This window comes from Cibotium barometz, chromosome 51, assembly GCF_041138505.1.
Source record: "Cibotium barometz isolate CiBa-2024 chromosome 51, ASM4113850v1, whole genome shotgun sequence".
Classification (NCBI taxonomy): domain Eukaryota; kingdom Viridiplantae; phylum Streptophyta; class Polypodiopsida; order Cyatheales; family Cibotiaceae; genus Cibotium; species Cibotium barometz.
Window position 1 is genome coordinate 17,663,726 of NC_141096.1, and position 25,262 is coordinate 17,688,987.

Consider the following 25,262-nt stretch of genomic DNA (forward strand, 5'->3'; position numbering starts at 1 on the left):
AGAGATATGTGTACATGGATACACAGATGCTGATTGGGCTGGTAGTATCTCAGATAGAAGATCTACTAGCGGCTTCATGTTTTCTTTGCGGAGTGCTGTTGTGACTTGGAGTAGCAAGAAGCAGCCTACGGTTGCTCTATCCAGTACAGAGGTCGAGTACAGAGATGCTGCTATGTCAGCATGTGAGGTAGCTTGGTTGAGAAAGCTACTTGCAGATTTGGGTCTATCAGTGGATAGACAAGTTGTCATTTTCTGTGACAACATTAGCAGTATACAGCTGGCCAGGAACCCAGTTTTTCATGCTCGCACGAAGCATATAGAGGTCCACTATCATTTTGTCAGAGAGAAGGTTTTGGCAGGAGACGTTGATCTTGTTTATGTCAGCACACAGGATCAGGTCGCTGACATTTTCACCAAAGCATTGGGTACAGAGAAGCTCCGCAGATTCAGGGCTTTGCTTGGTGTACATGAGATGGAGTTGAGCTCGAGGAGGAGTGTTGAGATAAGTGTTGAGATATCGAGCTCATCTAGTGAGGCGGTGGACACTGATGAACCATTGGCATGGTTGGTGAGATCATGGGTGATATGCGGCCAGTGGGATGACAGGGTGTGTGGCAGCCATTCTAGAGACTGGCATAGTTATAGCGCCAGCTCATTTTAGTTGGGTTCACACTATAGAGAACCCTAGTATGTATGTGGTTGAGTACCTTTTTCATATGTGTGTACTCTTATCTTTGTATATGGTGTGTTGAGTGTTGAGTGAAGAAGAAGAAGATTTTCAGCCTCTCACCTTGTGTGTTCTCTTTTAGGGTTTTGTGAGTGTGTGTGTGCTTGCAAGAGCTCAAGCTCTCTTCTCCTCTGCATCTTTTCGTGGTATCAGAGCCTGGCTCATGCTAAGGGCTGAGCTGCAAGCAAGAGAAGCACAGGAAGCGGTACCTGTTCCCTCATGAAACATCTGGAAACTTAGAGATGCCCATAACTGTAGGTCCCTCTGTTCCTTTCTAGCAGGAAGAAAACAATCTGCTCCATGAGCATGCAGCCATGTGAGCTTGCGCCACTCCCATGCCAAGAAACACATTCAATTGACCTGTACTTGCAGCCGGAAACCCAAGCACATAGCTGAATTTGCTGTCAAACGAAAACAGCCCATAAAAAGTCCTGTAGGCGCCTGTATACTCAGCCACACAGCAGCCAACCAATCCTCCAAGAGCCAAAGAGAGAGAGAGAGAGAGAAGTAGGCCTGTGTCTCTACCTTGTAGCGCAGCACAGCAGCCGACTTTAATCTCCTAAAAGCATGTGTAAACAAGTACTAGGCTGTGCCTTTGCACTCTGCTGCACAGCCCAACTGTAGCTCTTCCAAGAAGCAACCTGTGACCATCATCGCAGATCTCCTCCAGCTGTTTTTCCAGGACTGAAACCAGCGCTACCCGTCTACAGTTCTTCCAAAAGCCTGTATCAGCCCACAACATGCAACCGATAGTCTCTGCACCAGCTCTATTCGACTCCAGCAGCCCTGTAAGTGCCTGCGCAGGAAAGGACCTTGCAGCCTGCACTAGCTCTGTCCGCCTCTTGCAGCCCTGTAAGTGCCTGCGCACAAAAGGACTCTGCAGCCTGCCACTTGCGAAGAGAAAAACCTTGCTTATTCTACAGCCTGATTGTGTGCATATGGAGAGAACCAATCGAGTAGCTTGTATACCTTTGTCTCCTGCCCTGCCCTTCACAGAAACGTGGGAGAGAAAGAGAGAGATCAGCGTGCCCTCTTGTGTACCTAAGCGGAAAAGCACCTTTTCATCAAAAGAGAGGCGCCTCTTTTTTGCTCACTAGCCCCCTCCTTAGAAAAAGCACACACGTGGCCCCAATAATAGCATATGGGCCACGTTTACTTTCATAAAGGGGATTATCAAGTTTTTAAAGGCTTTTAAAATCTTTTGTCCCCTCCCCCCACATGGGGTTGTGAAAAAAAGACCTTTTATAAAACCTTAAGTCCTTTTTGACTTCCAAACTGATGCCATTCACATTGTCCACCATGTCCCCGTGCACACCTGCATATTGTCAAGAGAAAAACACAGGGTCGTGACATACCCTCCTCTTGAAAAATAGCAAGCATCCTTGATTGCACTCAATGGCACAGTAAGGCATCTTATGAGCAAAGACTCCCCATATGACAAAAGCAATGGCCCTCAAGTGCATCTGGGTGATGAAAAAAAACCATCCTGCGCAATAAGGTCACACCGTCACGTCAAAGTGATGAACAACTCTTGCTTGTTCCTTTAGAACCTGTAGCAAAAGTCTAAAACCAAGTGGCAACACGCAACCTGTGTTAACCAAAAACAAAACCATGTATCATTCTACATATGACAAACATATGCATGACACACATGCATTCGCAAACAATATTCTCCTTAAAATGCTCTACCTACTCTAAAGTAACAGTCTAAGGGCTGCTCGCAAGTCTTACGCCCATGGGCATCCCGTAGGACCCATGACTGGTGGTACAACATGAGCATATGAAAGCACTCAATGCATCCAAACAATACATCCACTAAGTACTTCCCACATATGTCTCATGGCCACCCCACATATGTCTCATGGCCATCCCGCAGGAGCCACACCCAGTGGTGCATCCATGAACATAATAAAGTACTTGATGTATCATACCGACATACATGCCTCACACGACACAATCCAGAGTATTCCCAATGTATTCTCAAGGATACCAGGATCCAATGGCACCAGAATACAATAATACCTCAAAAAGTGTATGCATACATGCACAAATAGAGTTCGATCCATATATCCATGAACCAAACCAACTCTAGGACTACTCGCAAGACTTATGCCCTCCGTAGAGTCTCGAAGTGCTAGCTCAGGTTGCTGCAGACTTTGAGCTCAACCAAACCATGCCATTCCAAAGGAGACCAACTCCACAAATAGCATCATCTCAATATCCAATTGACCAATCCTATGAAAAACGCAGGCTGCTGGACAGAAACGCGGGCGTGTACTGCTGTTGCTGGACAGAAACGCAGGTGTGTACTGCTGCTGCTGGACAGAAACGCAGGCGTGTGCTGCTGCTGGACATAACTGTAAACGCAGAGGTGTATGGTTGGACAGATGCAGAAAACGCTGGCTGAATTCTGGCGTTGAACTGAGGCTGGACTGTATGCTGAATCAGGGCTGATTTGATGCTGGATGCAGGCGCCTATGGCTGTAGGGACTGCTGAACTGCAGGTGTTGGATGAACAAGGCTGACTGAAGCAACCTCAAGCACTCCAAGGGCTGGATGAGACTAGTCTAGTGCTGAAGGCAAGGGAACTCCTAGGGCTGAGGAGGAAAGTGCTTAGCACACTGAAGACTGAATGAGAAACTAAGCCCTATGCAAGCCTATTTATACTAACTGGAGGTTGGTCAAGTTGGCTGGTCATTTAATAAAGTTTATATTTATAAATGCCAATAAATGTTGGGGTAAAGGCGTTATGCCCACCCTTATAGTGTGTACAAGCCCATAAGTTATAGTACATAGTACACTTAGTACTTTTAATGTACTAAGTGCACTATGTGTACTAGTGCAATATACATGTGTGATAGGGGAGTCACACACTCATATCTTCATGAGTTGACTTATCCCCACAACTCTCTCTCTCCCTTGTTCTCTCTGTGTATGTCTCCCACATGAACTCTTCTCTAACCCTAATTCTCCCACACAACTGGTATCAGAGCCTGCAGGTCGACTAGGGGTTGACGCTGAGTTTCTTCAGAAACGCGTAGCTGAAGCTGAAGCTGGAGCAGGCCCGTCCTCTCTGTTTGATCGAGCAAAGAAAGCCCAGGCTGCCTCGAACTGCAACTGAGGAAAGTCACTACGCAGAAGAAACTCAACAAAGCGAGCAACAACCCCTGCCGCAATGACTTCTTGAATTGGAGGACTGCGCTCAATTGACAAGAGCTTTCAGAAAGTGAACGCCGGGCGTCAACAGCAGCGCTAATCGTGTAGCGCTGCTGGCGGAGACGACGAAGGCAGCATAGCGGGCGTCGAGCGAGGCCAGCGCTTTCAGCGCTTTCAACGCTGACACGTGGCTGTGAGTGCGTAAAGGCGTTGGTCGTCGACTAGCTTACGGCTTACAACGCGTTGGGCGGAGCCCGTCATGTAGGCTGGCGCTAGGCGAGCGAAGAAGCAGGCGAAGCGAAGGCAATAAGAGACACGCCTACGTGGGCTATAGGTAGCCAACAGCCAATCAGAGGATGAGCTGGTGGTAGATGTAGCCACCTGTACAACTTCAGCACTGCAGGCATATCAGCAAGAAGTGCCCCCCCCCCACCTGCACAGAACAGCAGCAGCATCATCATCCCTTTTCCTGCAACAACAAAACCCGCCTGCAAATCAGAGAAAAATCAGAAAATTACAAGGTATTTTCCTCAAATTTTTTTTTGGATTTGCAATTGAGCAAGTACATCAACAATTGAGCAGATACAGGTGTCGAATTGCTCAATTTTGAGCAAAATTGGCAAAATTGGGTGACATTGGTCACAATCAGGATCAATTTGCAGGACATTGGTCACAATCAGGATCAATTTGCAGGAAATTGGATGTCGAAATTTGGGGCTTTTGATGTAATTGTGCAATTAAGCACTCATACATGCTGTATGATGTGAGAAATCGCACATTTGGGCAAAATTGCAGCAAATTGCAGTGCAAATCAAGGGGCTTTTGTGCCAATTTGGTTGATTTGCATGCAGGCACTCGCAGTTGATGCTTTGGGCATTGTGTTGATGCCTGACAAGCACTCAATGTGCCTGTAAATCAAAGGGCTTTCATTATTTTGATGTATATGTGGTCAGGGGAAGCATCGTGAACACTTTGGATGCCTTCATGTGCGTCAATGTACCATGTATGATCAGAAATTGATCTTAAATCAAGGGGCTTTTCAAGTTCGTATGCTTGTTGAGCTTGGCAAAGCAGCAGGCAAGACATTTATGCCTTGAATCCTCAAAAATCAGCTTGCAGTCAAGGGGCTTTTGCCCAATTTCTGTTCGGGATTGTTGTATGTAGTGTACGGGACTGTAAAAGTCTGATTTTCACTCATTTGGACAGCCAGGAGAGCATTTATTGCTACTGTACCTGCTGGTACAGATTTGGCACAGCTTTGTGCAAGTTTTGGCATGGCTGTACACTGATTTGAGTGAGGAAAAGGTTCAATTTCAGCTGCTGTACTTGCCGGTACAGGTTTGGTACATCATTTATGAGCAATTGGTACTGTTGTACAGTACTTTGGAAGGGCATTAGAGCACATTTAAGGTGCTGTCCAAAATCTGCAGCAACCAGATTTTGGTGATTTCATCACATAAAGTGGGAGAAAAGTTGCATTTGTGCTTCCGCAGTGGCAGATAAAGCTTGGGAGAACAACTGTGAGCACTTTGTGTGCTTTTTGGTGCAGTGTTTGCACATTTTTGCAGGGAGTCAGGCATTGACAGGTTGCATATTGCTATGGCAACCACAGGTGAGAGCTCTTCATTGCTTCACATCAAGAAGCTTGAAGGCTCGCATAATTATGATATTTGGCAAACCCAATGCTACAATGTGTTGCTCCAGAAAAAGCAGCACAAGCCTATCAAAGAAAGGGGTGTAATGCCCGCTTCTCTTACTGCTGAAGAGTGGGAAGATATGGATGAGCTGGCAAGATCTACTATCATGTTGTCTGTGTCAGACTCATTACTTTTCAGCATTCGTGAAGAGAAGACAGCTTGGGGAATGTTGCAGAGATTGCAGGACTTGTATGCCCAACAAAGTGCCTCAAGCAAAGTGTATTGGTTGAAGAAACTCATAGGTCTTCAGATGAAGGAAGGGGCGTCTATGACAGCCCATCTAAATGAGTTTAATGGTATTGTCAGCCAGGTCATTAATCAAAAGTTGGCACTGGACGATGAGTTCAAAGCCACTTTTCTGTTATGCACTTTGCCAGAGAGTTGGGACACATTCAGGACAGCCACTAGCAATTCGCATGCTATGCTGTCATATGCAGATGTTGAGGGTGCTCTTCTTCAAGAAGAGATGAACAGGAAAAACAACTCTGTTGGAAAGTCCAATGCAATGAATGCACGTGGGAGATTCCAGCAAAGGGGAAAAAGCCAAGAAAGGGGAAGGAGCAAGTCTCGCTCCAAAAAGGATTTGGAATGCCATTATTGTGGCAAGAAGGGACACATTAAAAAGCAATGCTACAAATGGAAAAATGATCAAAAAGAAAAGGGAAAAGGCAAAGACAAAGAGAAAGATGAAGCCAAAGATGTAAAGCCAAAGGGCAAAAGTGGAGTCAAGATTGAAGAAATCAATGTGTCACATGCAGGTGGCAGTGAGGATGAGGTCCTATTTACGTCTTCACTTGATGCCCATTCACTTCTTACAGGTGGTCATGGTATGCACTCATGGATCATTGATTCAGGTGCCTCCTTTCATGTCACAGGTTGCAGAGACTTGTTTGTCAGGTATACTGCTGGCAATGAAGGAGTGGTTTATTTGGGTGATAACCATGCATGCAAGATTCTTGGCAGAGGTGATGTGAGGCTTGTGTTTTCAGATGGCTCACAGCTTATGCTCCATGATGTCAGGCATGTGCCTGAGATCAAGAAGAATCTGCTTTCTACTGGACAGCTTGATGATGCTGATTATGTTACCACATTTGGTCGTGGAAAGTGGAAAATTAGTAAGGGCTCACTGGTTGTTGCCAGAGGCTCTAAGGTGGACACTCTTTACTTTATGCATGCAGGTGTTTGTCACCATGCTAATGTAAATGCAACCGAGCTGCCGGAAATCTCTATGTGGCATAGCCGGTTGGGACACATGAGTGTCAAAGGAATGGAGCAATTGTCTCGTTTGGGTTACTTGCCTTCTCTAAAGTTTTCAAGTTTTCAGTTTTGTGAGCATTGTATATATGGTAGGCAACTACAGTGCCCCCACAAGAAAGCTCTTGGACAGAAAGATGCTCAGTTAGAGCTTGTGCATACAGATGTATGTGAGATGCCTCAGCTTTCTTTGGGAGGGGCAAAATACTTTGTCTTTTATAGATGATGCCACACGCAAGGTGTGGGTTCATCCTCTTCGTTTGAAGAGTGATATATTCTCAGTGTTTCAGAAGTTTGTTGCTCATGTTGAGAATCAAACTGGCAAAACACTGAAGGCTTTGCGTTCCGACAATGGTGGAGAGTATATGTCCAAACAGTTTCAGGACTTTTGTGATGCTAAAGGCATCAAGAGGGAGCTCTCTACTCCTTATGATCCTCCACAAAACGGGACAGCAGAGAGGATGAACAGGACCATTCAGGAGAAGGTCCGTTCTATGTTGTCACATGCTGCATTACCTCATGGTTTTTGGGCTGAAGTTGTTATGACAGCCGTTCACCTTATAAACAGGTCACCTAACACGAGGCTTGGTTACGCAGGGAAATGCGCACCAAACTTGATCCTAAGTCTCACAAATGCATATTCCTAGGATATGGTGACAGAGGTGAAATGGGGTATAGACTTTGGGATCCCGTGAATAGAAAGATTATACGCAGCAATGATGTCATTTTTGATGAAACATGCATGTATAAGGAGCCTGCAAGGCAACAGGAGCCTAGCAGAGTCATCTTTGATGATGATGGACATCATGGACAACAACAAAGGGCTGTAAATCAGCCATTACAGCAGGAAAACCAGCCCTTAAATGGTGCTGAAAATGGTCCAAATGGACAGCCAGAGATGGCAGAAGATATCCCTATGGATATACCACAGTTGGAGGAGATACCGGGCATGATATTTCAGCCTTATGGCATGGAACAGGAGCCACCAATGGGTGATATGCAGGCTGGACAGCAACCTGCAAATGATGGTCATTGGGTACGGAGGTCCACAAGACCCTCCAGAGCCCCTGACAGGTTTGTTCCAGGGGTTGACTACTTGATGCTCACTGACTGTGGGGAGCGCTCATGTTATAAGGAGGCTTTACAGAGGGCAGACAAAGCTCTATGGGAGCGTGCCATGAAGTCAGAGATGGATTCTCTGCATAAAAATGGAACTTGGAAGTTGGTGCATTTGCCTGCAGGCAAGAAGGTTTTGCCATGCAAGTGGGTTTACAGGCTCAAAGTTGCACCAGATGCAAAGCCAAGATACAAAGCCAGGTTAGTGGCTAAGGGCTTCAAGCAGGAATATGGTGTTGACTTTGATGAGATCTTCTCTCCAGTGGTCAAAATGACCACACTTAGAGCTGTGTTAGCTTTGGTTGCGCAGCATGATCTGGATTTGATTCAGATGGATGTGAAGACTGCTTTTCTTCACGGTGATCTCCATGAGGAGATATATATGCAACAGCCAGAGGGTTATGCAGTAAGTGGAAAGGAGAAGCTTGTATGCAAGCTGAAAAAGAGTCTTTATGGGCTCAAACAGGCACCAAGGGAATGGTATCATAAATTTGATACATTCATGAAATCTCAGAAATTCAGGAGAAGTGACATAGATCACTGCTTGTACACCAAGAAAGCTTTGGATGGCAGTCTATTGATCCTCATCTTGTATGTTGATGATATGTTGATTGCCGGGAAATCTCGTAAAGAGATGGATGCCTTGAAGAAGAGGCTGCATGAAACCTTTGATATGAAGGATTTGGGTGATGCAAATCACATTTTGGGTATGCGGATACTTCGGGACAGAAATCAGCATGTGTTGTATTTGTCTCAGAAGGAATACATTGGCAAAGTTTTGCAGAGGTTCAATATGGACGGGGGGAAGAAGACTAGTACTCCTTTGCCTCCATATGTGAAACTCAGTGCTATGGACAGCCCACAGTCAGATAGAGACAGGGCTGATTTTCAGTTGTTGCAGGAGAAAGGGGGGGGGCACTTCTTGTTGATGTTGATGCTGTTGCTCCTGCTTGTTGCTGTGGATTCGAGAAGCAATAAGGGCAACGGCTTCTGCACAATTGAGGCGGAGACCTCTACCAGCTATGGCGTTTGAGAAGCAATAAGGGCAACGGCTGCTGTAGCTGATGTTGCTGAATGGATGCGTGGCTTAGTACATAGTACACTTAGTACTTTTAATGTACTAAGTGCACTATGTGTACTAGTGCAATATACATGTGTGATAGGGGAGTCACACACTCATATCTTCATGAGTTGACTTATCCCCACAACTCTCTCTCTCCCTTGTTCTCTCTGTGTATGTCTCCCACACATGAATCTCTAAACCCTAATTCTTCTTTCTCCCACACAATAAATGCTAAATAAATACTATAAAATATGAAAAAAATACCAGATAAATCCTAGTAAATTCCCTAAGGCTTCTGGGATGTTCTAAATGATGCACAGGCATATGGATGCATATTATGCAGGATGCAGAGTGCTTTCTGATGCAAACCCTAAGGCTTCTACTGACTCTACATGCATGAATGATTCTCTCCAAGTGGGTTAAGGGACTTGACTGACTGACTGACCCGCTAAGGCTGAGGAATGACCTACGTAGCTCGTGCCTGACTTATCCCGAACTGAGGATGTACAATGGCATCAGCTGTATATCACCTCCCACTCCCACCAACTTGGTAATGTACTCGATCCATCCTGACTCTAGCTCCTCATTGAGGTATTGCTCCTCATTCCTCCAAAGGGGATGCAAAATGTGAGCAACAGCATGGATTGGCCTATGAAACCAATCCCAACGCCGATTCCAGATCTCCTTAATATCTTGAACTCTGCATGTAACATGTGACACACATAAGAGATCAAGATTTATAAAATAACTCAAAGACTAAAGTTAAAGCCCAAGGGTGAGCACCTGTCACGCGACAAGGTAGTGAAATCATTGAGAGCTTCACCAATTCTGTCCATGAACTCATAAAGCAACCCAATGGTACTTCCCTCCATGTCTGTGAGCCGAAGGACACTATACATGGGCTGAAGTGCCTTCACAAGTCCCTCTGCATCCTGCCACCAAGTATCTCTCATGACCATACGAGAGAATGCTATAGACTTGGGCTCATCCTTGTCCTCCCATGCTGTCCATTCACGACACACAACTGTGCGTAATAAGCCATGTCGCACTCTCACTAGTCTCTCCACCACAATAAACATATATGCAAACCGAGTTTTGGAGGGCTTTAGAAGCTCAAGATCACTATTGGCCCTGTACATGCTCAAAACCTTTGGCCTCTTTGTGACAAAGTTCACCATGGTAGATGCAGCTGAAAATACATGGCTCACCCAATCAAGCTTTCCCACATCCTCAATCATCAAGTCAAGGCTGTGTGCTGCACAAGGTGTCCACACAATCTTGGGGAACTCCTCCTCTAACATCCTGCCCATGGATACACAATTGGACCCATTGTCCGTGATCACCTGCACAATGTTATCAGGCCCAATTTCATTGATTGCCTGGCGCATGTGGGACATAATGAACTCCCCTGTAACCACTATCCCTGGCACCGATGCATCTATGGCACGAATGAACATTGTGCCTTTGCAGGAGGACACAAGAATGTTGTACACATTTCTCTTCCGCGCATCTGTCCATCCATCACAAAGCAAAGTACAACCATACTTTGCCCAAGTGGCCTTGAGAGGCTCCATCTCCATCTCCACAGCCAGTTGCTCCTTGCGAAGCTCAGTAGTGCGCAATGTCTCGTAGGAGGGGCCATCCCACTCACACCCAATGCGGGAGATAGCTCTCATTGCCTTTTTCCATCGAGGAGTCCTGACAATGTGGAAGGATAATCCACATTGAATAAACAACTTCATCAACTCCCTCGTTGCCTCTTTCATGGCAGCCTTTTGCATCCCTGCCTGTACATGTCCTTTCTTGAACACTGGAAGACTAGTTCTTTTGGCTCGAGGTGCCGAGCTAGAACCACCTGCAACACCACCTGCAACATCACCACTGGTATCTTCCTCTCTGATACTGCGAGTCCTCTTGGAGACACTTTGACGTGCTTCAGGCTCTCCCAGATTGGGGATTGAAGACCTAAACAGGGTTAGGGTTAGGGTTTACAGAAAGAAAACAAGCATAGAAAACCAGCAGGGAGTGAACACGACTGATGTAGATATCTCAATCATAGAAAAAATGTGAAGTACAAGCCACATGATAGTGACCCCTAAAGGATAAGTGTTCACATGACCGGCCATAAATGTGCCGGGTGGACCAAAACACTTATAAACTGCATATAAGTGAAAATGAACTAAACTGGGGGAAAAAACCTCCACTAACTGAAGTAAAAAGTGCCCCAGTAACCTACTGATGATCACTAGCACTCCTCTGGGTGCATACACAGCATAAAACCCAACAAACCCCCCTGGAGTGATATGTGATCACTGTACATCATCCACCAAAAGGAAACAAATTCAAAGCATTGCGGAATGCTTCAAATTTCGGACGTGGTAATGCCTTGGTGAAGATGTCTGCCACATTCTGATCTGTAGGACAGTAGATCAGACTGATATCTCCTGCCTGGAGTCTCTCCCGAACAAAATGATAGTGAATCTCAATGTGTTTCGTGCGAGCATGAAACACAGGATTCCTGGCCACAGCAATGGCACTCTGACTATCAGTATAGATAGGTGTAGGCTCCTCCACTGAAATATCCATATCAGTCATAAGACGACGCAGCCAAACACACTCAACAGTAGTAGTGTAGGCTGCTCTGTACTCTGCCTCACAAGATGAAGTGGCCACCGTGGTCTGTTTCTTGCTTAGCCAAGAAATGCATGAAGCGCCAAGGAAGAAACAATTCCCACTAGTGGAATGTCTGGTATCAAAATCACCAGCCCAATCTGAATCACTGTAAGCATGTAACTGCATGTCACCCCCCTCAGGATAAAGCAACCCAAGTGACAAGGTACCCTGCAAATAACGGAATACACGCTTCACAGCTTGCCAATGTGACAACCGTGGGCTGTGCATGAATCTGCTCAACTGAGAGACTGCATACTGAATATCTGGCCTTGTATTACACAAGTAAATGAGGCACCCAACAGCCTGAGCATATGTAGTGGCATCAAAGGAAACACTGTCATCTTGTAGTGACAGTTTCATCCCAGGCTCCATAGGAGTACTAATAGGCTTGCAATCCTGAAATTTAAACTTCTCCAGAAGTTTAGCAACATAACGTGATTGCAACAACCCAATGCCTCTGTTATCCTGCACAAACTGTATGCCCAAATAGTAATGTACAAGGCCCAAGTCAGACATGTCAAATGTCTGTTGCAGTATCTCTTTAAATGCTGCAATTTCGTCATCATTTGATCCCATGAGCAAGAGATCATCCACATAAAGACTGATGACCAGCAGATCTGTCTCTTCTTTCTTCACATACAAAGTGGTCTCTGATGGACTGTTCACAAATCCCTGAGTGAGTAGAAAAGTATCTATTTTTGCATACCAAGCTCGTGGAGCTTGTTTCAAACCATACAAGGCCTTTTTCAGCCTGCATACTTTCCCCTCATGACCATGTTCTGCAAATCCCATGGGCTGAAATACATAAACTTCCTCCTCGAGGTCCCCATGTAGGAATGCAGTCTTTATGTCCAACTGGTGAACAACCCAACCACGATGTGCAGCCAATGCAATGACACACCTAAGTGTCGACATACGGGATGTAGGAGCAAATGTCTCCTCATAATCAATGCCCTTCTTCTGTGCATAGCCCTTTGCAACTAGACGGGCTTTGTACCTGTCAATGGATCCATCTGCATGTCTTTTCAACTTGTAGACCCATTTAGTACCAATGGCTTTCTTGCCTTTGGGCAGATCAACCAAATCCCATGTTTGATTCTTTTTAATAGAATCAATCTCATCCTGCATGGCTTTGTTCCAATGCACATTATCTCGTGCATCCACAAATGAATCAGGCTCATCATCATCCTGTAAACTGGCTGCCATAACCAGATTCAAATCCATGATGTGTGCATGCTCATTGGTCCTTGTCTCCCTACGAGTACGACCAGCAAGAGGACCCTCTAAATGGCTGTCCTGTAGTGTCCTCAAATACCATCTAGGTATATGTCTGACCTGTGGTGCCTGCTGTCCCATATTTGGTTCAGCTTCTGGCTCATTTGGCTGCTGAATTTCTGCACCACCTACATCATTTGCTGGCTGTCCAGTACCCTCATGAGTTGGATCACCAACTGTGGAATGAAACTCCATGGGTAGAAGACCTTCAAATACATCATTTTCAGCCTGATTTTTCTCATAACCAGCCATGGATAATTCTGATTTTTCATCAAAAATCACATCCCGACTGATAAATATCTTCCTGGATAGTGGGTCATATAACCTGTAGCCCTTGCTCTCACGGCTATACCCAACAAAAATGCATTTTGTGGCTTTATCATCAAGCTTCCTCCTCAACTCTTTGGGTATGTGTGCATATGCAAGGCACCCAAAGATACGAAAATGCGATACAGAAGGCTTGCGGCCATGCCAAGCCTCAAAAGGAGTAATAGAAACCAATGCCTTTGTGGGACATCGATTCAAAATATGACAAGCACACATTACTGCTTCCACCCAAAAGATATGTGGTAGTCTTTTTGCCTTTAGCATACATCTGGCCATCTCCATGAGTGACCGATTTTTCCTTTCTGCAACCCCATTCTGCTGTGGAGTGTAAGGAGTAGTATACTGATGTTTTATACCTCTACTCCCAAGAAAAGAATTCAGCACATGTGACATATATTCCCCCCCTCGGTCAGAACGGAGAGTCTTCACCTTGCATCCAGACTCTGTCTCAGCAAGTGCTACAAAGGCCAAAAATGCATCATATACCTGTGATTTCTGTGTCAAAGGATAGACCCAGCATATACGAGAGAAGTCATCAATAAATGTTGCAAAATAAAAGCAACCAGCTAATGACTTCGTCTGCATGGGACCACAAAGATCACTGTGTATAAGTTGCAACTTTGCAGTTGCTCTTAGAGCCTGATCACGTGGGAAGGAAAACCTGTGCATTTTTCCCAAAATACATCCTTCACAAATGTGATCTGGAGGCTTCTCCATGAGAGGTAGATCTGTAAACATATTATGTCGCTGCATAAGCATAAGACTACCAAAATTTACATGCCCCATGCGAGCATGCCATAACTCCGCATCAACCATAGCTGGAGTAAGAGTGAATGCATGATAAGCAGATTGATCCACTGGCTGAAATGCATCCAACTCATAAAGTCCATGACATAATGTACCAGTAAGCATCAAGGTCAAGGCATTTGCTTTGTCTCTGACCATGCATTTATCATCATCAAAGTGGACTTGCATTCCACAATGTGCTAAAGAAGAAATGGACAACAAATTCTTCTTTATCCCTGGTACATATAAGGCATCTGTAAGGCGGAGAATGGAGCCATCAATGGCTGTAAGCTGAATCTCCCCAATGCCACACACTGGATATGAAGCATTGTTGGCACATTGAACAGTTTTGCCAACAGGGGCAGGGCCAACATGACTAAACAAATCCCTGCGAGATGTGATATGCTTTGAGGCACCACTATCAAAATACCAAGTACATGCATGCTCTGTCAAACTGAGTGCCTGAGTAGACCAAGAGGCATCATAGCTGCATGTAAAAAAACAGTAATCTCTGTCCTCAACAAAAGAAGCAGTCTCTGGAGGAGCTTTAGGAGCATCATTAACAAACATCCCAGCTTCCTTTGCCTTCTCTTTGGCAATCCTCTTCCTACATTCCGTGATGTAGTGACCTGGCTTCTTACAGTAATGACATTTTCCCTTCTTCTTGGGCTGTCCATCACTTTTCTTGGTATCCTGTGAAGAACCACCATCACCTGAATTTTGATTTGCACTCTTTGGCTGAGATTTCCCTTTGCCCTTTTGACCTGTAGTAAATGCTTGTTCAGCATTTGTGTTCATATTCATATTCTTCCTCATTTGCTCCTCTTGTAGTAAGAGAGCAACAAGTTCCTGATACTTGAGGGGTTCAACAGCATTCCTCATGCTGAGGTTCAAAGAGGTATGGAAAGCCAAGTAAGATCTTGGCAAAGAGTGCAAAATGGTGGACACAAGCTGTGTCTCAGGAATAATCTCATCCACATTGATGAGTTGCTCTCTCAAATCCTGCAGCTTGTTCAAGTGGCTAGACATATCATCTCCTTCATTCATTTTCTGATTTTCCAGCTCTCTTTTCAAAAATGAGATCCTAGCCTCATTACGAGCAGCATACATTTGCTCCAAAGTCACCCATGCATTCTGTGAAGTGCCAGCTGAACGAATATGAGGTATAATGGACCTCTGAACTGACAATGCAATGAGTAACAATGCTTGTGCATCCCTGGCATCCCATGTCTTTTGAGCATTTGTTCTCTGAACAGGCAATGGCTGTCCTGGAGCCTGTACCTGTTGTCCTCGTCCACGAGCACCCCCTTGGGGAGGGGTCTCTGGAGCCAATGGACCTGGACGTGGTTCATCACCACTAACAAAATCCCAAAGACCTTTTGCCACAAGCACATTTTTCAGCATAAAACTCCACAAGGAGTAGTTCGTGCCATCCAATTTGTCTTCCTTAGACAAATATGTGAATACATCACTTTGCTGTTGATTTGCCATTATGCTTTACGCACAATGTTGTACCTGTTTACCAAAAAACCCAAAAGCAAAAACCCTGATAACAACTGTACTCCACTGAATACAGTTTACCCAAATCTGCCTGCACTCTCAATCCTCTGAATGTGCAGCTTAATGCACCAATGACTGAGTAGAGCAGCAAATGGCGTACACAATGCCAAAATGCCCCAAAAATGCCCAAATTTGCTGCACCCAAACTGTGCAAAAATCTGTATATTTTCTTGCTAGAAAATCTGCCTTTTGTGCCTGTATATTTTTCACAGAGAAAAATAAGAATGCCCAAAACTCAAAGCCTGTAATGCTTACCAGCTGAGATATGAGTTGATTGTTGTACTCATGCAGGTACAGTCCACCAAAGAGCAGGTACTGTTGACTGGTACAGAACAAGTACGGAACACCAGATGCTGCTGGTAGCTTGTACTGACAGTTGTACGGCTGTCTGCGCAGGTGTGTACAGTAGACTGTACGGAGCAGCAGGTACACGTCAGCTGCAGTCGAGCTGTATGCAGGTACAAGCGTACGTAGCAGGTACAACAGCGCTGATGACAGGGATGCGCTCGACTGGCTGCAGGTGTCGACTTGCAGACGAATACCAGCAGGCGGCGACTGTAGTACTATTGGCGCTGAAGGCGTAGACGTACGGTGGCTAGTACACGTGTGTAAATATAGGCGACGCCTGTTGTAGTACTTTATTGAAGGCGACGTGCGACTTGATGTGCGACTGGATGTATGGGCATAAGGCGCACAGCTGAAGCTGAAGGCGGCGCACTATGGGTGTACGGGCAGCAGGCGCACGTGTGACTGAAGGCGGCGCTGATGTACGGATGCTGTACGTTTGATGTACGGGTAGTGCTGAGCGCAGGCAGTGTACAGCAATGGGCAAGGGCCAAACTTCAATGGCTCTGATACCAATTGAAGACCTAAACAGGGTTAGGGTTAGGGTTTACAGAAAGAAAACAAGCATAGAAAACCAGCAGGGAGTGAACACGACTGATGTAGATATCTCAATCATAGAAAAAATGTGAAGTACAAGCCACATGATAGTGACCCCTAAAGGATAAGTGTTCACATGACCGGCCATAAATGTGCCGGGTGGACCAAAACACTTATAAACTGCATATAAGTGAAAATGAACTAAACTGGGGGAAAAAACCTCCACTAACTGAAGTAAAAAGTGCCCCAGTAACCTACTGATGATCACTAGCACTCCTCTGGGTGCATACACATCATAAAACCCAACAGGGATATCCTCAAGGGGGATACCTAGCTGCATGGCCTTCCAAGCCTTGAGGCTATCATAGATTTCTTGTGGCACATGCTTACATGGCCCAATGCCGAAACCCTTTGTTTGTGAGAAATGTGCCTTCAACCTGGTGAGACTGCCATGGTGCTTATTAGCACAAAAGTTGCATTTCCACTTTCCGGAGCCTGAGCCACCATATCTAGACTCGAAGGTGACATTGTTCCAAAGAGAATCACCTGTTCAAGGCATCCTACAAGATGAGGATAAATGCAGATTGTTGGCCCTGCAAGTGCGACACCGTCGAAGATATGCCATAAATATTGATGGAAGAGAAAAAAGTGTGCTGTTTTGTGAGTTGTGCAGAGAAAACCAACTTAGAGCAAAACAGGACTTTACCCCTTTGGAAGACCTCCACAAGGCCCAAGGACACCAAGGAGCTGGGGGTCGACAGATGCGATGGAAGGACAAGATGGATGCACGCAAATCGGCGAACTCGCATGCGGCGGCCACTGGGAAGCGTGATAATATGCGCCGTACGAATCCAGGAAAGAAACGTTTTTTGAGGTTTTTAAAAACTGCATGTTTTATGAAACGCGTTTCATACTGTACGAAACGTTTAGAAACGTTTCGTACGTTTCATAAGTGTATGAAACGCGTTTCTATGCAACACTGATGGAGTTAGACTCCAAGGTTGGAGTGACTCAGATTGGGGAGGAGATCTAGACACGAGGAGATCTACTTCATGTTACAGTTTTACCTTCGGCTCAGGAGCTGTAAGAGGCAGCCAACTATTGCCTTATCTTCGACGGAGGCAGAGTACCGGGCTGCTTGTGGTGCTGCTTGCGAGGTTGTGTGGCTGCGGAGGCTGCTAGGCGAGATTGGGTTTCCACAGAAGGAGCCCACAGTCATCGAGTGTGATAACCAGAGTTGTATAGCTATTGCTCGGAACCCAGTCTTCCATGCCCGGACCAAGCACATAGAGATACAGTATCACTTTGTACGTGAGAAGATCTTGGCTGGTGACATCTTGTTGGAGGACAATGCGGCGGACCTCTTCACGAAGTCTCTACCCCAGGCTATGCTCAGGCGGCACTCCAGCTCCCTAGGGTTGGTTTCACAGCCAGGAGTTGAGAGGGGGTGTTAGAAGTCATCTCCTGTCTTTATTGAGACACCAAGGCCTCTGTTGTGGGTGTGCCCGTCCTCGTAGGTGTTTTTCTCATTTTTCCTCACTCCCCATATTTTTTCCCATTTTTTCCATTTTTCTATGGCTTGGGTGGCTGCCCTGTGGTGGCTGGAGCTCACAGATTTTGGCTGTCTGCTGCATCAGGTCCATGACTTCACCTATGAGCTGGCCGACTAGGTGCCTTTAGCAAGTCGTGGAGGTTTAGGGCATGTTGGCTGCTTCTGATGCAGGCCGAATGTAGTATAGGGGCCATATAAAATGGCCCCATTGCTCCCTTGTCATATTATCTTGTATCATTCCGGGATCTTGTGTATATAGAGCAGCGTTACACGCCTATCTCTCTCCTTCTCTTGTGCTGTCTATTTTCTGCACTCTACTTGCTCTTGTGGTCTCAGATTTGGTTATCATCTCTGCTGCGTATTCTGACAGTACTATGTACTCAAATTTTGTTCAAGTAAAGAAATACCGCAAGGGGCGCCACTGCGTTTTGGGGCCAATCGGTGTCCTTGTACTATTTGCAGGAGCACTCTAGCTCCCCCTGCTTGTTTTCCTTTTCCAGGTTCCCATGGGTAATGAAGTGTTTTATGTGCGAGTGTTTGTTTCACCGCCCGTCAGATTTCTGAAGGCCGGTTTCATGGTTCCATCGCCGGGATATCGTCAACTTTCTCAAGGAGGCGAGCCCGTGGTTGCCACATCAAAAGCTTCAACATGAGAAATTGGAAAGGAACTACAAGAGACAGTGCAGGATTGTGTATCTTTGCCTATATGAGGTGAAGAGCAAAAGCTAAAGATGAGGCTCAGGAGAAAAGACACCAAGGACAGGGAGTAGTCAACTAGGAACAAGAAGCAGGGAAATGTTATGGTGCAATAGATGGGTTGAAGGCTATGGCTTTCGACACTTTGTCACCACTGGTATCTTCACGGAGGCTTCATGGGTTCATAAGGCAGCTTCGTTCTATGTTTAGCAGTGGTGATCTACTATGCTTCATTGGGACTTGTGCTTACCACTTGGGTGGAGTGCAACCAGGTTTTTAGTGCCTGTGGATGTATCAGATGAGGCTTAGACGGAAGCAGAGGAACTTAATGCGGTTCTTATTCCCGAGCAAATACTGGCACATAAGAAAAGAAAGGTATGAGGTAAAGTTTCCCGTCGCTATCTTGTGAAGTTTAAAGAACTATTCACCAATGGATGCGAAGTGGATGGAGGAGGGTGACTTAGCAGATTCACCTAAGGTATTGCAGCTTTATCTTGATGCCTTTGAGTTAGAGCCGACTCTTGCGACGGCTCATTCAGGTTCAGCAGAGCATGGGTCTGGAGCATTGCCTGATGCTCAAGAGGGGGGTAGCACCTCCACTCCCTTGTTACAGACAGGCTCAGTTTTTCATCTAGAAGTCGCTCGGTGACATCTTTATATTCACCTGAGGTACTGAGGCTGACAGTACATCTGCTTATGGGACTTCTATGATATTGTGTACTAATCACATGAGATGATGCTATTTCTAGAGTTGGTCTCCTTTGGAATGGCATGGTTTGTTTTAGTTCAAAGTCTGCAGCAACCTGAGCTAACACTTCGAGACTCTATGAAGGGCATAAGTCTTGCGAGCAGTCCTAGAGTTGGTTTGGTTCATATATGGATTGAACTCTATCTGTGCATGTATCTATACACTTTCCGAGGTATTATTTTATTTTGGTGCCATTGGATCCTGGTACCCTTGAGAATACATTGGGTAATACTCTGGATGTGTGAGGATGAGATGCATGTATGTTGGTATGATACATCAAGTACGTTATTATGTTCATGGATACATCAGAGTGTGGCTCCTGCGGGATGGCCATGTGCAGAGTGGGTAAAGCATCAAGAGGGACATATGTGGAATGTACTTAGTGGGTGTCTTGTTTGGATCCATTGAGTGCCTTCATATGCTCATGTTTGTACCTCCAGTGCTCCTGCGGGATATCTATGGGTGTAAGGCTTGTGAGCAACCCTGAGACTGTTATTTTGGAGTAGGTAGAGCATCTTGAGGAGCATATTGTTTGCGAATGCATATATGTGTCATGCATATGTTTGTCATATGTAGAATGATGCACGGTTTTGTTTTTGGCTAACACAGGTTACGTGTTTCCACTTGGTTTTAGACTTTTGCTCCAGGTTCTGAAGGAACAAGCAAGAGTTGTTCGTCACTTCGATGTGACAGTGTGGCCTTATTGTCCAGGATGATTGTTTCATCACCCAGATGCATTGGAGGGGCATTGCTTTGGTCAGATGGGCACTCTTTCTTCATTGGATGCTTACTGTGTTATTGAGTGCAATCGAGGATGCTTGCTATTTTTCAAGAGGGGGGATGTTACAACCCTTTGTTTTTCCTTCTGGACAACAAGTAGGTGGGCACGGGCACAGGATGGACAATGTGAACATACATCAGTTTGGATATAAAAAGGAAACCCATATATGGTGGCCAGCCCAAGTGTAAAAGGGGACAAAAGGGATTTTATTGTTTATAAGGTTTAGTAACCTTTGATGACTAAAAAATTATTATTGAAGGCATGTGTTTTTAATGTTGCTTTTGGCGTTTTTGAGAAAAGCGAATCGCCTCTTTAAAAAAAAGGGCGAAGGGTGGCCATGAGATGGAGAGGTGGTCGCCGTGTGGTTTGCAGCGGGTGCTGCTGCGCATGGTCTGCAGCGGGTGCTGCTGCGCCTGGTCTCCAGGAAGGTACTGCTACGCATGGCCTCCAGGCAGGCACTGCCGCGCATGGGCTACAGCCGGGTGTGGCTGCGCAAAAGGACTGCAGCCAGTCGGGCAGCCAGGTGGCTGCGCATGGGCTACTGCTAGCAAAAGGCGAACAGGTGGTTGTGCGTAGGGGCTGCTGCCAGTCAGGCGGCCAGGCGAGTTTCAGGTGGAGGCTGCACGTGTGGAAGACCAAGTGGCTGCGCATATGGGCTGTAGCTAGCAACGGGAGCCAGGCGGATGCAGGCGGGTTGCATGTGTGGAAGCAGCCAGCAGTGACATATCCAGGCGACTGTTGGGTTGGACAGCACGACTCTATCTCTCTCTTGGAAGAAGGCGAGCTGAAGGAGGCACCGAGGGGCTAATAGCCAAGGGGTTTCTCTCTCTCTCTTCGCAAGCAGGCTTTGTTTTACGAGATTGGGATACAGAGGATCAAGTTAAGAAGCACAGGATGATGTTCTTGGAAGAGATTTGTGTTGCTCTTCGTCTTGGACTTATGTGTATTCAGGGATGGCTTGACACGTCCTCTTTTTTGGCACTGTGATTGGATGGTGCATGTGGTTTATCTGTCATGGAAACAGGACATGGCTGTCGGCCAGCATTACAACCTCCCCATGGGCTGTTGGCCAGCATAAAACAGCCTCATCACAGTAGTCGGCCAGCACCATTTCTTTTAGGCAGTAGCCGGCTAGTATGGTAGCAAGATGAGGAAAAGTCGTGAGCAGCTCTAGTCGGCTAGCACAAATAATCTTTAAAATAATATTATTGTCCACAAGGGATTGGCTGACAGGGCATGAACCAGTCGACTTGCAGCTTTTGTGAATATGAAAGCATGCACATTCTGCCCACCAAATCATTCAGGTATTCCGCAAATTCAGTCAAGGCTAGGATCAGTTCCAAGCATTCCCGGGTCTCCATGAAGGGCATCTTCAGCATTCAGCCATCATATGTGCATCCCTCAGTTTTGGAGTTGCATAGTGGTCATTGAAGTGCCATTCAAAGGAGCTTGGACAACATCTGGATCAGCGTGCGTTGGGTCTACATTGTCCTTGCGTCTGGCAGTCCTCAGTCATCCTTCATACTCATTGTAAGTTCTCCAAAGATCAATATAAGCAAACACTCCTGCTTGGGGGGGGAGGGGGGGGGGGAGGGGGGCGCGCGGCGTTCAGTGGGTAAATTGGGACCCAATATTGTGTCCATAGTTGTTTCTCGTACCGGTACGAATCGGTTCGTACGGTACGATAATGCGCAGTTACTGTTGTCTGGCCGTTTTTGACCGTTTGAATTGCCCGTTTCTGACCGTTTGATGCGCCGTTTTATGACCGTTTTCTTGCCCGTTTTGTTTGCCTTGTGTTGGGCCAAGTCTTTGGCACTTGCCTATGCCATGGCCCATACCTGTAAAATGCCCACCCCCAAGTTTTCCTCAAGGCTCACAATGCACATCATACATGAGCCTTGAGCTTTGATTCTTGAAGCTCTACTATCTAGCCTCTCATAGTTGTTGTTTCAGTTTCAGTTAGTTGTTTAGTTGTTTTAGCTTTTCTTACACAGACATTGTATCAGATCCACCAATTGTTGTAACCTTTTTGGTCTCATAGGTCATTTTGGCCTTTTGAAGACGTTAATATATCATTTCATTTCATTTCATTTCTCTCTCTCTCTCTCTCTCTCTCTCTCTCTCTCTCTCTCTCTCTCTCGTCTCAACTATCATGTGCATTGTGACATGTAGGTCGGATCGGAGAACGTGGTGCTAGTCATCACCGACAACGCTTCAATTTGCCGTCGGATGGAGAAATTGCTCGAGGAGGACTATCCCTCCATAGTATGGATGCCTTGTGCCTCCCATTGCATTGACTTGCTCATGGAAGATATAGGCAAGTTAGTGTGGATGAAGGAAGTAATGACCGAAGCTATCTCTATTGTCACCTTCTTCACCACAAAGGTGAAGGTGCTTGCCATGTTCTGCGAACATAGCAAGTTGGAATTGAAGAAGCCTTCATCTACATGCTTCGCCTACATGTGGCTCCTCTTGGAGTACCTCCACGATGTGAAATTCCCCCTTCGCCAAACAGTGGTCTCCACAATGTGGAATGAGTGGGATGAGCAAGAATCGGCGGAGGCCAAAGCCATGCAATGGCTTTGCCTAAAGGAGGAGTTTTGGTAGTCGGTCCTCATTATTGTCATTGTGGTCACGCCCTTCTATAAGGTATTGCGGATGACCGACATGGAGGGAGCCACCATGGGCCTTCTCGTTCACTTCATGAGAGAGGCTATAGCGGAGTTACGCACTTCTCTTTCCATCGACGAGGAGAAGCGTGATGGTATGTTGGCCATTGTGGAGAAGAGATGGGAGTGGATGCGAAGACCTATCCATGGTCTTGCCACATTATTGCATCCGGCTTACAAATCACCCACCCTCTTCACCAACGTTGAGCTACTTGAACGCCAAGATGCTTTCTTGCCCAAAGCATTGCCAGAGGATTGTCATGGGAAGTTCCTTGAGGAGCTCATTAGCTACGATGACCAAAGGGGAGGAAGCCTCGTTTGCATCTACTACTTGTTGGAAGAGGGAATCCCTAGTGAAACCCCTCTTTTGGTGGGAGACATTTAGATATGCACTCTCAAGCCTCCAAAAGGTGGCTTTGAGAATCCTGGCTCAGGATTGCTCTTCGGGTGCATGTGAGAGGAAATGGAGTTCCTACTCACTTGTACACACGAAGTTACGCAATTGCTAGAGCACGCAACAGTTAGAGCGGCTAGTGTATTGCTGCGCTAACTTGCACATGGTGCGCGCAATGCAAAAGATGAAATTGACGAGACAGGTATAAGTTATAACTTATAAGCATTCAAATTTCAAACTTGAATGTTTATTGAAACTAAATTCTAATACATTGCTTGTCACTTGATCATTGTACGATGTAGGTGAATGTGGATGCATTCAAGTTCACAAGGGGCACTCTTGAGAGTGTTAACAAAGAGCAAGATGAGGAGGAGAGGATCTATGTAGAGATCTATCGAGAGCTCGAGTCGTTTGATGGACGACCTACTCGCACTTGTCGTGGGCGTGGAGGTAGTGGCAAAGGAAGCCGTGGATGCACGTTTCGTGGTGCTTCCAGGGACATAGTGCATACCTATATGCGGCGTGGTTCGGGTAGCTTCACACTCACTCTTGCAGATGAGGATGCTCCCTTTGGCTTCTCTCATGAGCTTAGAGAGCCCGAGTTCGATGATGAGGGCAACCTCCTTAGCGATGGCGACTTCGGCGAGGCCACTGATGTGTCCTCTTCTCATGAGGATGATTTCAATGAGAGCTCTGATAGTGATGCCTTTGTCTAGTCTCTCCTTGGGCCTTGGCTTTCTTTTTGTACTCACTTTTTTGTACTCGCGCCTAGCGCGCATGATCGCACCGCACCGCTTTATGTACTTTTGTTTGTCACTTCAAACTTGTTTTTAATGAAATTTTGGTTTGAAACAACTTCTCTAGACTCTACCCTTCCAAGTTGAAAATGTCTATGTTTGTAGGTGTTCTTTAATAAAAAAACCGTATTTTATCATATGGTATCCCAAATTTTCATATCGTACCGTACGGTATCGTATTTTCGTCTCATCTGCTTTCTCTCTCTCTCTTCTACTCTCTCTCTAAGAGGAATTGCACAAACTCAGGGTGTAACGCGCGGAAGCTCTGGGTAGTCTTCATTCAGCCCTAAACACTCTTGAAAACCTTCTGATGCAAAAACGCACCATCTGATGCAAAAACGCAGGTAGAGAGAGAGTAGAGAGAGAGAGAGTGAGAAGTGCTGGAATTTCAGTATATACTATGGTACAAAAAGGTACATATCTGTACAGCCATGGGCTGCCTTCATAAAAAGGTTATTAACCCTAAAATCTGTCCCCTATGGGACCTCCTATGATCCAATCCCCTAGTGGGAGAGAATGATTAATTCTATGAGCACTTGGTGCCTTTTATAGGATACTTGGACAAGGTAGGAGCTGGCCGACTGCTGGTCGGCCAGTTTTGAATACATTAATTGACCTTTAACTCAGCCGACTGGGTTATCTTCATGCGCCTTCAGCCACCTTGCTTCCTGGTACAGCCGACAACTTCTGTACTCAGCCGACTGCCCCCTGGTGCTTCTCCAAGTCCAACCTGGCCACTTCTGCACCTTGTGCTCCAAATCTGACTCTATCTGGTTCATACTATTTATCTGTTTGCCTCTTCTGGATCTAGCCTTGAGAAGGTCCATGGCATTGCTGATGCACATGACACAGGGTTTAAAGAAGGCTTTGTTTTGCATTACGATGATCAGCCTCTTGCATGCTACAATTCATCCCTCTCCTCTCTGCTGTCTATTCATTGTTATTGCATTAGTGTTCCTAATCAGTAGGCTTAGGGCTGGATCAATTACAGCAAGGTTTCTGTGCATGCAACATTAGAGGCAAAGTCAGAGGGGATTATGGGCAGATTGGAGCCATTTTGGTAGCCTAATAGGTGCTCAGAGGTGCACAGAACATGCACCAATGGTTGA

The 25,262-nt window shown here is 45.9% G+C and overlaps 2 protein-coding genes across 2 annotated transcripts in view; one reads left to right on the top strand and one right to left on the bottom strand.

Annotated features, from left to right (window-relative positions):
* Positions 1-25,262, top strand: part of LOC147609375 (nuclear pore complex protein NUP98A-like) — a 40,466-nt gene that overhangs the window by 10,214 nt on the left and 4,990 nt on the right. The gene's annotated exons all lie outside the window — the stretch shown is intronic.
* LOC147609377 (uncharacterized) lies at positions 1,287-21,663 on the bottom strand. Its single transcript, XM_086787644.1, has 4 exons — positions 21,536-21,663; positions 9,797-10,978; positions 9,522-9,713; positions 1,287-1,611 (listed from the first exon to the last, which is right to left on the bottom strand). Exons 1-4 carry the CDS (start codon positions 21,661-21,663, stop codon positions 1,287-1,289), a joined length of 1,827 nt encoding a protein of 608 aa, XP_086643770.1.